A 16,945-nucleotide genomic window follows, 5' to 3' on the forward strand; every position below is an offset into this window, starting at 1 on the left:
ACAATATAACTTTTTGTACAGCCTTACCCAGAACTGGTCCTTGAACATTCATACTTGCGTTATTAGCATATGGTTTTCAAGAGAAGAACAATTATTAAACAAGATTTTTGAAAACCAAGTGTTACATGAAACATGAGGCCCACATGGACTCAAATTCCTCTCCTTCCGTGGAAACTGAGCAGCCATACTGTCACCAGATATACTACTTTCATTGAAGTGCTCAACAGCCACTTGTTCACAGGTCCAACTGTACAATGCTTTCCTTCATGTTTTAGGCTACACTTTCAATACAATTTAAGAAATGCCTCCTATTTTACATTGGCCCATGATGTCAGAGGAGGATGCTGGTGATATAGCAGTAAAGGTTGAACCTTCCCACCAATATTGTTACATTTTATCATTCTGTGACTGATGGAAGCAGAGAGGCAAAATAACTGGCACCCATTGATGCATGCTGAACATTTATGGAGACCAGTCAGCAGTAATGAGCGCAGTGAGGTGGTGGGGCAAGTGTTTCAGCAGCAGCAATGTGAAAGACAGGCCATGTTCTGGACAGCCATGCACAGCTGACACACTATGAAATGAAGGGTGTCTATCTGCTCATCCACACATCGGTTAATGGCAGTAAATATGTTGAAAAAAGGTGTTTTGTAGCTGAAAATTTGCTCTATCAAACAGTGTTATTGCACCCTTTATAAGCATTATAGTTTCCATCAAAATAAGTAGAAGGCATTACTTTCAGAGCAACCTATACACATTAATCCAATTATTGTTCGTACACTCAGAACACGGTGAATAATACTTGCCCCATTTTTGGGAGGCAACAGATAGTGACACAAGCCTTCCTTTCAAAATTCAAAAAAATAATTGCTTTGTCAGATTTTTCATACTGTATACACAGTCAAGACAATCACAGGAGTTTATGATAGAGTTTAAATTGAAGGTAGTGTTATTTTTCCATTTCTTCCTTTTTTTAGACTAAAGTCAGTTAACTTCAGCTTTGGTAATATTACTTCAGACAGGACCACAGACATCTTACTTCACAAGGCAAATATAACAAAAGATTATAGGCAACACATCAGTTTTTATTTAAAAACGTTCAGAATACACAAGAATCTCTTTTTTTTTCCCTATATGAAAAGTCCTTTTTTGCTTGTTTTTCTCCTGCAGCACTTTCAGGCAGGGAAGAAAATAAGGTAGAAAATAAGTTTGTTCATGAAACCAAATGAAACATTCAAGAAAAGAGTGGTTGAAGAATACCAACTAAAGAACAGTGTGAAGCTGCAACTGGTCTATTCTGCTGCAATGTCAGTTTCTTATTAGCAGCCACTGAATCTCATCTGAAGTTTTCTAGGAGATTTCTGGAAAAAGTTGTTATTTGAGATTCATGGGCAAGTGAACATTAGCACATTCAGAACCCAATGGTAACCAGTTTCTGAAGAATCAGTTGCTTTTACACTGAGATCAAGTGGAGGAAGAAAAAGTCATTACCATAAAATAAAGATTAATGGAGCACAATGTCACACACCAGCACTTATTTCATTTCATACACAGCTGACCAGAAGAGAAGTGCAGTCCATTCAAGTCAACTGAAGGATACCATGGGGAGGTATGTGAAGTTCTAAAGAAAAGATCCAACTGCTGAAGAACGTGACATAAATAGCAACGTGTATGACATAAACAGGAACTAAGATTCCCTTCTGTCTATACTTAAAAGTACTGAAGAACAGATTGATCACAGGCACAGAATTTGAATATTCCACCTTAAGCATTATCTACTGCCTCTATGAAAGACTTCTAATGAAAAGTGGACTTCATAGTGGCAATTAATTATAGAATGATTGAGTTTTAAGAATTCTATAAGAAAAATAAAATTTTAAGAATTTGTCTTAACTGGCAACTGTAAACTTGGTATTAAAATGTCAAGTGTACTATGCATTCTATAAATATTTTAAAAGATAGATATCCCCAAACGCCCACTTCAGGGCTGTAAAATGTACAGTGAAATTCTTTGTGTGTTAGCTCAAACTACCTCCTTTTACTTTGTCATTAATTAGAAAACATACACCCATCAAAACAGAAAAAAGTGCAAAGCTTCAGAGACAATTTTGTGTCTTAATTCATATCCTGATCATGCACCAAAATCTCCTGCCTGAAGCATATTACAGGATTATATCATCCACTGAAATATCCTCATACTGGAACACTGCCCATAAAGTTAAATCATACATCAGTAAGTATTTTCTCTGCATTCCAGATGCATTTTGGTTTCATCTAATGCTATGCTATGTGTCTATGAATAACATTTGCCTGGGGTTTTCGGTTGTAAGGCTGGTAGTCTCCTTGACTATCAACATTTATACTATTTGCTGGATTTCTTCCATTTTCTATTTGTTTCTGATGTGATGCTGCTGTGACAAAGGAGTGGGCGGATTCCATTGTAGAGTGGTGACTGACATCTGCTTTCACTAAAACTTCATAATACAAAAGATAAAAAACAGGAGTTATTATGCCAATAATCAACATAATAACTACAGCTGTCCACCATCCTATCCCCCAATCTGCTCCATAGTACGGATCCTTGCATTTTTTACTTCTACCATCAGTTTCAAAACAGACCTGTTGGGCTGCTAAGGCAGAAACCACTTCATTAAGGTTCTCTCTCTTCGTATCATTACACTTCACAATTTCTTCTATATCTCGATCCACTTCCTTTAAGAAGTTGCCAGCAGTCTCATTAGCAGTGAATTTATCAGAAGGTAATGCTTCCTGCACTTCTGGGGAATAGTGAGCAGGCCGAAGAACTGTTCTTCCTTTTGGAGACACATGTGTTTCAGTCAATACACTGAACTTTTTCACTGGAATTTTGATAGACCTCAGAGCAAAAAAGTCTTGATCATTGATAAGATTGTTAACTCTCTTGATATCTGCAACCTGAAAGAAAAAAAATAATAGTTGAAATAGCAAAGGTCCATGGGCGTGAACTCTTAAAAAAGGTCTGAATTCTTGAGAAATAAAAATTCTTCTCTAATGAAGGAAAAGGATAACTTATACCCAAGTGGCCTCCAAGTAGTTAGAGGTCAAAGATCAAACTTGAACAAAGTTAAAGCAAGGAGGTTATTGAAGGACCCTTACTTGTGATGATGACTTTGAAACTCATTTCATAAACTTCACGTAATGTGCATTAAACTATTACTGGAAATAATCTCTGTTAAATGAATAGTACTTTGCCCTCGTGTTTTGCTAGTAAAATAAGTGGCTATGATTTCTTAATCAAATTCAAAACTTTTGAGTAAAGATTAAAATTTCTGAGCATCCAGTGCACCTGACCACAACTGGTTTTGATATTATTCCTGCTTTTGGGTACTAAGGTAGAAACAAAGCTTAGCTTAGCACGCCATCATCTTCCCTCATCAGGTCAGTTCTCCCTTTCCCTGTTCTTGCTCAAAATGAATCTTGTTTTCCTCTTTAAGAGGCCCACATTTTAAATCTCTCAAAAAATACTCCATAAGGGTTTAACTGCCCTTGAAGAATGAGCAGCCTCATTTTCATACAGCAGTTCCGCGAAGGTACAATACAGAGTCACAAACCTCATGATAATTAACCTGATGATAATTAAGTTCTTCAAGTCAGTACTTTTTTGTAACAGAACACAGAAGAACACAGAAGAATATGGAAATTTTGTCTCTTAAAGGTGCATAACACCAGAGATCCTTCCTGTCCTCACTGGGAGGACATTATCTGTGAAGAAATTACAGACGGAAAATAAGAAAGTTCAGAGCAAGATCTAGAGACCCTTCTCCTTGTAACTGCTCCACTTAAAACAGACTTGGGACAAAAAAGTCATCTGAGACAATCAATGCCCACTGCCTGCACAAACATTATAACATGTAAAGCATTTCAATTCTTATGACAGTGTATTTATTAAGTGTAACTAAGTCAGACTGGCATAAAAGAGCAAATAAACACAGCATTTACCTGAGTGCTCAGCAACCCCCCTGCAATGCAAATCACACTTGTTACCTAAAGCCCAGAACCCCTTGCACCTTCCCCAGAACTGTCTAAGAGTGCACATCAGTTTTTCTTACTTGAGGTCAGTCTAGGTAACTGTGCACAAAATGTCCAATTGCAGTGAGTCTTGAAACTTATTTAAGTCAACGCCTGTCACGATTATCAAAAAGTTACATTAGGACTCTGATACATTAGTTCATGGCAGAAGGGCTCTAATTTTATTTTACCACCTAATGAAGTAGATAACAGCATGACTTCTGGAAAGCAAAGATTTTAAGTCTACCTCTGATCTTCGTAGAGCTGCAGGGCTAGGAGCTGGCACAGCTGACTTCCTACACCACAGCAGAGGTCGCGGCCTCGGCTAGCACCAGGCAGGTGCTGGCAATGATAGGAAGGGAACCCACCCGGCCCACCGAACGCCTCCCAGCGAGAAGCAGCGATACAGAAGGCCACGCACAGCGCTCGGCCCAGCACAGCAAGGCGCTCTGCGGCAGCGCAACGCGCGCGGCCGGAGGCGGCGAGCAGAGCCGGCCAGCGCGGACTCACCGAGCAGCAGTACTGCAATGCGATGGCGTTCAGCGTGTCCCCTTCCTGGATGTCCTTCGTCAGCAGGATGATACCGTCCAGCCTGTCCCTCGACGTGCTCCGCCGGACCTTCTCCCTGCCTCGCGGCCGCAGCTCGAACACCTCGCCCTCCTCCTCGAGCCCCTCGCTCTCCCCGGGGTAGAGGTGGCCGCCACCGGGCGGCTGCGTTCCGGCCGGCAGCTGCAGGCTGCAGCCCGGGCCTCTCCCGGCCATGCTCCCAGTGCGGCTGTGCGGGGCGGGCGGCAGACGTGGCACCGTGAGCGGGGCCGCCGGCCCCAGCGGAGACGCAGGCCCGGCCGCGACCCCCTCCCCCCCACTCGTTCCCAGGGACGTGAGAGCCGGCCCTTCTGCTCCCCCCTCCCCGGAAGCAGCCGGGAGCCGTATCCAGCACCGCCCACACCTGCCCCCGGCTCCGCCGCCACGTCCTCACTATGGCCCCGCCCTGGAGCCGTGCTCAGAGCCGCCGCAGGGAGGCAGTCGAGCGGGGAGAGGCGACGCGGCTCTGCGCCGCGCCTGTGCGGCCGGGGATGTTGTGGCTGCTCGGGATGTAAGCTGCTACGTGGTTGTGGCAGTGAGAACTCTTTGAAGGAGCCCTGTGCGCCTTGTTTCCAGAGTGCGGCGGCGTTGTGTTCCTGCTTGGCTTTTGCCGCGCGTTGCTTTTGCAGCAGTTGCCGTGTGCTTTGTATCACCCAGTCGTGCCTTTGTCCCTGCAGAAATACCGTGTTCAGCCCGTGCTGACATATTTATTTCACAAGAAACTGTAAATTGACCATTCTTAATACCGGCCTTGCAAGGATGTGTTCCCCCATAGCGGAAGTCAGGAGATGCTCCACACAGCAGCTGGCAGCCCTGAGGCCAGCCTGGGGCTACAGCTGAGGAGTTTGTTGTTTTGCATGTGTTTGATTTTACTTATTGTGATTATTTTACATAATTTCAGACTTCCTTACACAAAGAGGTCAGAAATATGTTTGGTACTGAAAAATGCAGTGACTTTAGACATGTAGTTTTGCAGACTACATGTCGTGGCACAAATGTGAGTGCTAAGCCATTGTGTCTCTCTGTGCAGCATCACACTTGGAGGCTGGAGGAGACCTTTTCCAACCTGAATGTTTCTATGATTCTATGATTCTAAGACTTGAGCCACGTTTCCAGGCATTGTAAAATAGACTGTCAAAGTATTTTTGTTTCACATTTGTTTTTGGTATTTCGTCAATATGTATTTAATATTTACCTTAAGGTAATACTGTATTGTGGACTAGGAATAATAAAGTCATATATATGAGACAGAGGGGGCCCTTAAAGACCACCTAGTCTAATTCCTCTGCAATGAACAGGAAAACTTACATTTAGAGCAGGTTGCGCTAAAAGCTGGCTGGAGTGGATGGGTCTGAGAGAGGTGATGGCCGTAAGTTAGGATGAGAGGTTGCACAGGAAAGATGGGTGGATATTAAGAAGAATTTGTTATCCGAAAGAGTGATGGGGCACTGAAATGGGCTGCTCAGGGCAGTGGAGCCACTGGGCCTGGAGGTGTTCAAGAACTGTGTGGATGTGGGCATGGTGGGATGGGCCAACAGTTGGACAAGGTGATTTTAGTGGTCTTTTCCAGCCTTAATGATTCTATGATTATTGCATTTTGTGATGAAGCACAGAACAGCACTAAGCTGTCAGCTTCTAAAGAGGAAAAATGTATTGCCAGCATGAAGCTGGGCTCAGCTAGTAGAAGCTAATCTATAGGTTTTGTGCTGGTGAAAATACTGCTGTTGATGCCAAACCTATTACCTTCTCAAACCAAAGTTACATGTCAAAGAAATATTTCTAAATACTTCAGGAGTTGAAGGAGGGATATTTTCTTTGCTACAAACTACTTGAAGGCATCTGCCCAGTCAGAACCTACTCAGAAATAAGCTGTCTGTTTTTACCATGGGTCAGATGCACAGCTTTTGCTAATTAACACAGCTGCTCCGAACACCTTAGACACAACCCAACATCGAAGCTTCTATACAATGACTAGCTTGAATTGCCAGATTACATGGCAAATGCTTGAATATGCTATCAGAGATGCTAGAATGATTCTGTTTCTGACCAGATAGTTTTCTGAAAGTAATGTTTTCTGTTTATTTCCATGGAAACTACAACAGATACAAAGAGCAAAATAACACTGATAGAGCACATTCTCAGCTACAAAACTATGTTTCAACATATTCGCCACCATCAGTCATGGACAAGAGCATGCATGCCATGCTCATAAAAAATCTGTATGGCCACCTGCAACATAGCTTGTCTTTCATGTTGCTGGCACTACTGCTGAAATGCAACACCCACTCCATATATACTTTCATGTCAGACACCATTCTGTCAGACTGCCCCTCTGCTGCCATCTGTCACACGGCAATAACATGTAGTGGGATATGGATGGGAAGGTTCAGCCTCTACTGCCATACCATCACCATCTGCCTCTGACATTGTGAGCCAACATGACAAAACAGGAGGCATTACTTTTGGAATAGCTCTTGTTGGTTGGATTTTTTACCAATGTTCCTGCTGTATTTCCAGAAAGAGCAATATGCCTTACTGAAGGTAACAAGATTTAATTAATTTCCCATCAGCCCTAAACTTTCTCTTGGGATCTCAAGCTTCTAAGAAGTAATTATAACAAAGTGAATGAGAATTCCATCTATTGAGAGGTGCTGTGCCACATCTGGCATAGGATATCTATGGCACCAACTTGTTTTGTGTTGTTGTTTAAAGGAAGCTTTCAGGAGCAGAGATGAAGTGACTGTAGTTGTCTGTAGCTGGGAAACTGATGACTCAACCCCTATTCATGCTGCTGAAAGACTGCATTATGAGACCTGCCGGAGCTGTGGGTGGACCTGGAGCAGTCTGAAGGCAGGCGTCATACCCAGTGATGTCTACAGCAGTGTTTGATGGGCATTCCTTCATACACCATTCATGGCATATCCTTCTAGAGATTTTCTTTAATCTTCGAGTGGTGGAGCTACAGAAAAGGTCAGGTTGGGGAATTTCACCATTTCTTTTATCCATGGAGGTATACCACCAGGTCAAAACAGAACTGCTGAAGTAGCACTCTGTCTCAGAGAGGAAAAAAAGTACTGGAGTTTACTTTGACCTTGCTACACCCCTGTGTGTAGCCATTTGTAACTGGTGACATTTTCCCATCAATAACAAAAGGGTATATTCCAAACTTGATGAACAAGACTGTAGCTGCATCGCTCCCATGAATGCTAATAGGAATACCGCTTTTCTCCATCCCCATGTAAAGTTACTTTGCATATCCTAATAGTGCATTCTCAATGAGCAGAGGGGTCAATGTTAATCACTACATGGCATTCCAAGAGCAAAGGCAGGGATCTGCACCACATTCCCCTTGGTCATGCTATGTCTAATGCGTCTTAATCACAGTCAGGAATGCAGGTATTCACATAGACGTATGTTAAGAAAATAATAAAAAGAACTTATAAAGAAAATGTTAGAAGGGTAGTGTGGCTTTTAAGTCACATTTATTTAAAAAAAAAAAAAAATCTGTCTGGAAATTTCATATAATAATGTTCCACAACAATTTTCATGAGTCTTTGTATCACTCTTCCATTCACAGCGACAGGGCTGGATTGATATTTAGATGGCTAGCACCAATATCTAAATGTATACTTTAATTACTTGATTGAAAACATAAGCTACAAATCACCAAAAGATTAACTCAATTATTCAAATAACCTTCATCTGTTTCTGCTTCCCTGTATGGCACTTGGGAATGGTACTAAAGTTGCAGGATAAAGTTGTGTCAGTGAAGATCTGCAGCTCTAGTGGAGTCCAATGAACTGATTTCCTAGGGAGCATCTGGCTGTGAAGTGCAAGGAGAGCAACTGTTTAAGAACTATAGATTTATGCCAGAATTAAATAAAGCTAGATTTGCAGACATTTGCAGAAGAGTTTGTTATCCACTGGAAATATTTGCATATATATATCTAACTATGAGTACTGTGATCCAAGCCTTGATTCTCAAAATTTGCATAAACCCTAATTGGTCAACTGGTTTTGGACAATTTCACATAAAAGTAATTAGAAGTACAAAATTTGATTAGCATTAATATGATTTTGATGAGAATAAATGATATTTAACAATATTTTATTAGGCCTGTTATTTCCTGATTTCATCTTTCATTTATTTGCTGCTTCCCTTCATTTACTTGACTGCAATTCATTACTTTTTAATCCTTTTTAAATTAAGTATGGATTCATTATAGAAACACTCTGTGTACCTTCCATTTCACAACCAGTAGAGTGCATTGGCTGTCTGATGCTTATTTTTCATAAAATCTGTAAAGAACTTGCAAGTAATTTACATCTTACTTTACACGGTGTAGGTACCTTCTGAATAAGAAAATCTTCCAGTGAAACCAGACGGACCAGTAGTAGTGAATGCAGTAGGCAAAAAGGGTCTATAGACCTTAGAAAAATTATTTCATATTATTCATAGGCAGATTTTCCTATAAAATTCTGAATTCCTACTCGTATATCTCTGTAACAATGCATAAGATCTTCTGTAGTGTGACAACTTATACATTTTTCTGTGAAGATTGTCATAGATTAGTTCCAATATTAGCTCTATGAATCTCCAGTTAAGTAGCCTGTTACTTTTTGATAACACTCCCTTGAGTAAGTTAAGGAACTATTTCAGTGCTCAGCTTGTTTCTTCTCTGATGGAATTTTTACACTGTAGTCAAATCTTCTCTTCCTATTTTTAAAAATTAATTACACATTATAAAATTGTTAACTTTTGCTCTCTGTTTTCTTTAGCTTTCAGCTTTTAGGAATGCGGTTTGCTTGCATCCTCTCTTCTGAATTTCAGTGTCATTTCTAAAGTACGGACACCAGAACTTATGCAGTTCAAATGTTCTTCTCAAGAATACTGTGTGAAAAAGTAAGCAGTTCCCTACCCTGTCCTCCTACAGCTATGCTCACTAGTTTTCTGTTGGTATGTCTGAAGATGACACTAACTATTCTGTCACACTCAGAGCCCTGGATGTGTAAGGTGAGCTGCGTTGCCTCTATTCAGATTCTGCAGAAGAAAATGGTCCAGAAGACCATTGGTAAGGAAGGTATAAACTCCATTTTGGTTTTGAAAATATTCAGTATTGTTAACATGACTTGTTTTTATGGGACCAGTTTACCCAGTGAGCCATTTCGCTACTGCTGACATTTCCTTTCTGGTAATATTGACATCACAAACATCCAGTTGTAATTTTTAGCTTAAGATGGGGAAAATGTTGAGCAGCAGCAAATTATCTGTGTTCCTTACTGAACAATGTAAATAGAAATATTTTCATTTGTTTAAAATGCAGTTTATATTTTGTTGCTAATTTCTTAAAGGAGACTGCTTTGAGGCCTACCAGCTAATTTTTAATCAGTTTATCAGCACTGCACTACTAGCATTGCTCTATGACTCTACTACACAGCAAAGTGTTAAAAGGCAAATCCTCCAATTATTTATTCAAGAATCTGAATTTATCGTATTATTTATCATTCAAGAATCTGAATTTAACTAAATTGTGCTCTTTGTTTTTTGTTGTTGTTGTTGTTTTCTTTTTTTCCTTTCTTTATCTTTTTATAAGTGAAATCTCAGATTACCCTTTATGCTATTCTGGCTAAATTTGCTGTCAGTCTGCCTGACACTCCATTGCTGGGGCAGTCTGCTTTGTCTTTCTGATAGGTGGAATACTCTTAGATCTTCCCATAACATTTCAGGAGATATTAAGAAACAGCAGTAAGACAACAGTCTTCATAGTTAAGCATTTTTGAATACTTCAAATGAAAGGTACAGAAATCAACTAAATTTTCCCTAAGAAAATCTCTCATCTGTATGTATCTAAATAAGCAACTAAAAAAAGTTTTGTTTTTCTTTTGCTGTTTTGCTGTAAAACTGATAAAATGTATGATGTGCTCCAACTATTTGTAATCTAGGGTATTCATTAATAGGTAGCTTAGAAAATGGTTGTGCTTTTCAGATAAAATATGCTGGTTTTGTATTTGCCTATATGATTTTCAGTCATATTAAATAACAATTGATGCAAATTTTATTATATTTTAACTACTGTGGTGAAAATGCTACTGAAATAAATCACCCCATTAAACTTTTTTAAGCATTTAAGGTGCGATTACAAATGTCCCATTTATGGAATAAATAGGAGAGTGATCTAATAAACATAGAAACACTTTATCAGGGGCATTTTCATGAATTTAAAAAAAAAGATTCCCTTCACCCCTGTTCTCTCGCAGCTTTTGTGTTTCCATTCAATTCAGCTTCTATGCAGGACAGCAGAATGCATCAAAAAGCTTTAAGTTCTTTGACTGAGTATCAGACATGTTAATGCAAATACATCAGGAGTAATCCCTCCGTAAGAGAGACAGTAGCGTAGCCCACACAACATCAGTAAAATGTTTACAAGGTATTACTAAGCCTACTGTGACAAGATGTATTTAATGGGAAGCAACAAGGAATTTGTTTTATTAGTTTTCCTCCACCCTCTAGTAATAAATCTTAAAAGCTTCAATATTGATTCAATGAAATGAATGGCTGGGTCCTTCTGGGGAGGCTCTGACAAGTGGACAAATGCTTCCATGGTTACATTGTGCTATGCAGTGTGGTTACCAAGCTTTGTTGGTTTCCTCCCTCTGCCATTGAAGTAAAATAACAAACCACAGGGAAGCACCACACATGGTGGGCATAAACTGGAAACTACTTAAAAAGATCAAGCTTGCTGGTCTTACACAGATTTTAAACAATATGGTCTTTATTGATTTGTACTCCTTACCTTAAACATTATTTCACTGCTCTCTCGTCAGTATGTCTCATTCTCCTGGAACCATTTTATTACTTTTTTGAGCAACTTCTAACTTTTTCTTTGTAAAGCATAATTTAAAAGGCCATTGAGCGTGTGATTCATAACAGTGTTAAACAGTTCACACTTTTTTAGGAATATTTTGTGTTCAGTAATATTACTGTATGAACATAGGCTCCTGCAGTACCTATGATGACCAAAAGATATATGGAATGTAGCTGCAGTTGTTTTAGAGTGCTTTCCAGTATAGCATAATTAAGATGTTTGCTTTTCCATCTCCTTGCACCTACAGTACTCAAATTTCAGGTGTCACAGGGATGAAGGTGATAAATATAGAAATCAATTCACAGCCTTAATATTTAGAAAAATGAGTAAGTAGTAATGGCATACAGGTGTTTAATTAGCTTAAAATTGTTGCAGATTCAAGCATTACAGTGATAAAAGGAAATACTGAAAGCCTCAGATGTTCAGCACAAAGTCTGAATAAAACTGAAGGAGGTGTAAGGAGAGGTCTTGCATCTTTTTCCCTTGACAACTTACTCTGAAAAGAGTGTGTATTACCTTCTGCATTACCAGTTGCTATGGTTTGTCTTCTACATGCCTGAGAGCCCCCAGGATCGGTGTCACCTTCATGATGCTAAGGCACTGGAGCCTTAGCACAGTTCCACAGCCAATTCGATGCCGGGACTTCCTGCAGCCAAGAAAGTAGAGGTGGAGGATAGTTATTTCTGGGACAGAAATGCTGGTCTCACTGCTTTCCACTGGAAACTTACATTTATGCTGGGTACTTTAGCTACATGTTTACTCAAGTAATATCTTTTTATCTCAAGAGGGGAAAATAAGCAACTCTGTAAAATTTGAACATTTCACATGAAGAATTTCAGAAACAAGATCAGCTCTTAAGTTGAAAAACATAAATTATCTCTATTTCCAAGTAGGGTTTTTTTGTTTGTTGTTTTGTTGTTTTTTTTTTTTTTTTTTTTCATTATTTGAAAGGAAGAAAGCAAAATACATATCTGTATGGGAAAATAATTCAGTAGTTAGAGCCTTTTTGCTTTTTCTTAATGTGTCTGACAAACTTTTGGAGGACTTTGAAATAAAGAGTTTTTAACATTTTTGTTATGTTTCAGAACAATACCGTTTTGGTTAGATTCTTTCTAAACTTCAGTCTAGTGCTTGACATGCTCTGAAGCTGTGTTTTCAGCATTGTGATGGATGTTTTCTGGGACAGCTTCTGACATGTTACATACTATCTGTGTTGTCCAAGGCATGCTTCAGGTGAAGAGATGGACACACTGGATTGGAAGAAACAATCTAAACAACTTTATTTAGCAACAATAACTGCACAAGAGAATCAGGCAGACAAATTCTTGCCGAGTTTTCATCTTGGTATTTCTCCATGTGACCACCTGCAGGCCAGTAAGCCCCCACTGGGGTTTGAAAGAAATTTTGGAGCTTTGTTTGTAAGAACTAAACCATCTCTTCAGAGATGGCATTCTTTTTGTGATATGACATAAACTCTGTCAAAATTGCATGCTGCAAATTGGTCAACAAAATCTGGGATGTTTTAATTTGAAACAAAGGAGTTACTTTCTCATGAATTGTTCAGGTTTTTACGCGTGAACAGATTTATATTAGCATTTCTGTAGGAGTCATCTCTCTTTTTTTTTTTTGGTGAAAGTCTTGTCAAATATATAGCTATGTTCAATAATAAATGGTCACAGTTATGTGAATGGATGCAACATGTGTTAAAATATACTAAATCCCCATGAACAGATGCCAGGGAACATTTGCTTTTCTTTCATGATATTAGAAATCTATCTATCTATCTGTACATATGAATGAGTGCTGCTCTGAAAGTAATGCCTCCTATTTTATTATGTCTGAGGCAGATGTTGGTTAAATGGCTCCCTGCCAATATTCTGTTGCATTTTATTGCCATCCAACAGATGGAATTATCTAATTAGACATTCTTATTGTCCATTATCTTAAGTACTGGATGTCTAAAAAAAAATCTGAATCAAAACTCAAATTTATCTATACCTATCTGCATACCAGCCATACAAAAACTACTGAGACAGAAGTGTTGTCCTCTGTCTTTGTAATACAGTCTTCTTAGGTTGCAGTACTTTTGTACTGTTTGGATTTGTTAGCACAGTGTTCTTCTAAATATCTGTTTATTCATCAGGAAACTTTTCATTAAATTAAAGATATTAATGCTAAAGCATTCCCAGCCCATGAAGAAGGACATGCAGCAGTTCAGGAAGGAGAGCTGTGCAAGTACCTGCTATTACTCAGCAGATGTCAAGTGATACCTGAAAAAGGTGGTGCATTTCCTCAAAGTAGGAGTAGTACACTTCAGAGAGTGCAATTAGATGAGAAGAGGAACATGATCAGAAGGCTCATTTTAAATTTTGAAAAACAGAAAACTAGTATTATCATAAACTGCTGTGCAACAGTGGTCAGTAGTCTGCAGCCTGATTGCTGTTAGGCATTTTTGAAGTGATTCATTAATAAACAGTCAAGAAATGGAGTTAGCTTATGTCTAATATATTTTCATTACAAATTGATCTTATGAAATTGCTATGCATATGCTTAATGTTCCTCATTCTGAGCAGTTCAGTCTGCTTTGGCTGAATTACCAGAAAAGGTCTATGCAGGACTGATGTTTCAAAACTCTCAGCAATTCCTTGTTTGCTACTAGTATACAAATAGGTGTTTAGCCCAGAATTTGGAAGGTTGGAATCCTCCCTCACTCAAGTGACAAAAAAAACTTTTTAAAAAGGTATGATAATTTTTAAAAGTTAAGAAGCATGAAAGAAAACCCAATTTTATAGCGTTTTAGAGAGAGATTCAGCAAATTCTATTATTAGCACTTATTTTTACTTTCTTATAGTATATAAAGATTACAGTACTGTGATTGAAAACCAAATAGCCTTCATATTCATGCAAAACAGATATTTGCTTTATAAATCAAAGCAAAAATGTAAAGAAGGGAAAATATTCTCTTCTGAAGCCCTTTGTTTTGTTTTGTTTTGTTTTTTTCTTCTTGCTCCTTTAACTCCACTTTTCCTTCTCAGGAATTTGTTTTTTCTTTTAACTCCCTCTCTACTTTCCTTTCAGATGATGCCAGTGAAGGGACAAGGCAAGATTTCAAAACAAACAAACAAACTGGAGTCTATTGATTCTATTGCCACTGCTCTCAATATTAGTTTACCCACACAGAGCCATTTCTACCACTCAGACTTTTAATGAATTAAAATCAAAGGAAATGCAAACAAATAAAGAATCAAGGGGTGTACTTAAAACACCTTATTTACTGCTTTTATTGAAAAGAGGAGTTAAGGCTGACCTGAAGAAATTGTTCTTTGCAATGCCAAATCTATTGTAGGCCCGGTACCAGACCCAATTGTTCATTCCTGACGTTTGTAAGGGGTGAGAGCACTGCGTGGGCAGCATGCTGAGTTGTTAAAAGTGCGAGTGGAGTGTCCCATGTCAATCATCGATAACCTTCCGGCTGGTTGAGGAACACCACTGACAGAATCCCATGGGAGCTCTGTCTTATGCTTGTAGATAACAAAGGGAATCATAAGTCTCTGGAGTGGTACAGTGAAAATAAAAAAGTAATCAGGAAATCCTTAGGGATCTAATGAAAATGCAGAGTACTGCAAATTGAGTGGGAGAGAATAATAAGAGCTACAGTCATTTCAGATCAGATTGCAGTCTTGTTCAAAGTCATGTGTAAATTACTGTGAAAATATCCATGTGAATTAGAGGGGTCTCAGGATCTTCCTTTGTTTTCTGTCTCAATAATTAGCAATGCTTAATATGCAATGGTTTACTGTAATTGAGGACAGAGGGCTATTAAATCAATCTCTCTGATACTGGGCAGTGTGATAATTACCTGCTGGTGGGAGCCAAATCAAATGTAGGGTCACTTCTCTTCCCAGAAAAACTGTAGGAAAATGGGAAAAATGAGAAATAATTTAGACTGAAATAGCATTACAGAACAATTCAATACAGAAACAGTTCAAAATTATTCCTAGTGTTAATATCCAGTTTTGCTTTTGTGTATCAAATCATCTACGCCTTTATCTTATTATGCACTGAAGATCTTTCTTTATCCATATTCATTTGTATACAGAGTAAGTCCAGAGATTCATCTTATTTAATATTTACATAGTGTCATTATCCCAGAACACTAAGATACCCAACATCTAATCTAAGATAGTCATCTACATTCCCTGTTTAGGAAATGGAGATAAACAAGCACCTCTTGGAGGCAGTTCATTCCATCCTACTATGTAGGTAGGTGAGACTAGAAAGCTGATTTTGAGTGGAATGCTTTATACCTTCATGCATTTATTTTGGTTTTGTAAGTTAAATACTTGAGATCTTTGTCTTTTTGCTAAGTAATTTTTCAAACCTCTCATCACTCTCTAGCATCTTCTTTGCCTTTTCGAATTTACTTATATTTTTCCTGAATTGTGAACTATGGAGCTCTACCCAGTACAGATGCAGTCAGTCACCAAACTAATGCTATCAGAAAATGTGCCGTGTTTTAAATCCTATTTTTTTTTCTATTGTTTTTGCTTTTTCCTTTTAACTTCTGCACTGTATTGCTTCTTTGCAAAGTTAGTATTAACCTTCGCAGATTCTCTGCTAGCGCTGTATAGTCCTTTTCTTGTGTCACTGTGATCATTTTTTTCCATATACTCCATGAATAAAAACACCAAAGAAAGCTCATTTGAAATATAAGAATTCTCAATAAACTGTACCAAATATTGCAGATATCATTCAGTTTTTATTCAGGGCAGAATCCTGTTCTATGTCCCTAAATGTGCTACCGCAGAAATAAAGCTTTGAGTGTTAATATCTAAAATTATGCTGGAATTATGCTTGTTTTTATTTCTAAATGCTAAAATTCTAATATTAGAAAAGGATTTTATGTTAGATTTTGTTTATTCAATACTAATGAGAAACATGGTTTTAAAAAAGTGCACCTGTCAATATTCACACAGTAGGTGCATATTTTTACGCTCTTTTTGCACCAAGTTGTGACAGAGCCATGACCTTCCTAGCAACTTAGGAGTGAAATAAAAGTATGTTGGTAAAAGTATGTTGGTCCAGAAAAAAAGATAGGATCTAGAAAACTCAAAGTATTTAATATGTGGTTGTGTAGTGCTATAGATTAAGAATATTTTGGGAGTTAGAATCAATGCTTTTTTACAAATTTGATGGAGTGGTTTCAATTTGTATGTGAGATGAAGGGAGTTTTGGGAGCATTAGTGCATCTAGTGGAATTCGGCCTACATGAAATCATGCTGCTGCTTCTGCCCTAGTTTGCAATAGCACTTCCACTTTTTTAAGAGCTAGTTGCTATCTCATTGATTCTGGAAATACGGTAAAGATCATGTAAATGGGACAAAGTGAGTGAGTTTTCATCAGAATTCGTATTTTCAGTATTTTGGGGCTTAGATGCAATGTTTTCT

The 16,945-nt window shown here is 38.5% G+C and overlaps 2 protein-coding genes across 2 annotated transcripts in view; one reads left to right on the forward strand and one right to left on the reverse strand.

Moving 5' to 3' along the window:
• Positions 1–675: 675 nt before the first annotated feature.
• Positions 676–5,005, reverse strand: LYSMD3 (LysM domain containing 3). Its single transcript, XM_010726067.3, has 2 exons — positions 4,558–5,005; positions 676–2,934 (listed from the first exon to the last, which is right to left on the reverse strand). The coding sequence occupies exons 1-2, from the start codon at positions 4,807–4,809 to the stop codon at positions 2,281–2,283; spliced, it is 906 nt and encodes a 301-aa protein (XP_010724369.2). The 5' UTR covers positions 4,810–5,005; the 3' UTR covers positions 676–2,280.
• A 7,126-nt stretch (positions 5,006–12,131) lies between these two features.
• Positions 12,132–16,945, forward strand: part of ADGRV1 (adhesion G protein-coupled receptor V1) — a 250,291-nt gene continuing 245,477 nt past the window's right edge. The window contains exon 1 of the mRNA XM_085214084.1: positions 12,132–12,237. Coding sequence (XP_085070210.1) covers positions 12,132–12,237 — 106 coding nt within the window. The remainder of the gene's footprint in view (positions 12,238–16,945) is intronic.

This window comes from Meleagris gallopavo, chromosome Z (genome assembly GCF_905368555.1).
Source record: "Meleagris gallopavo chromosome Z, MGAL_WU_HG_1.1, whole genome shotgun sequence".
NCBI classification, from domain to species: Eukaryota; Metazoa; Chordata; class Aves; order Galliformes; family Phasianidae; genus Meleagris; species Meleagris gallopavo.

What these genes read in the sequence shown, in the direction of transcription:
- LYSMD3 (XM_010726067.3), bottom strand. Translation starts at nt 4,809, where the DNA reads ATGGCCGGGAGAGGCCCGGGCTGCAGCCTGCAGCTGCCGGCCGGAACG. An exon ending in CATTGCAGTACTGCTGCTCG is followed by an intron (nt 2,935 to 4,557) that starts GTGAGTCCGCGC and finishes TTTTTCTTTCAG; the next exon opens with GTTGCAGATATCAAGAGAGT.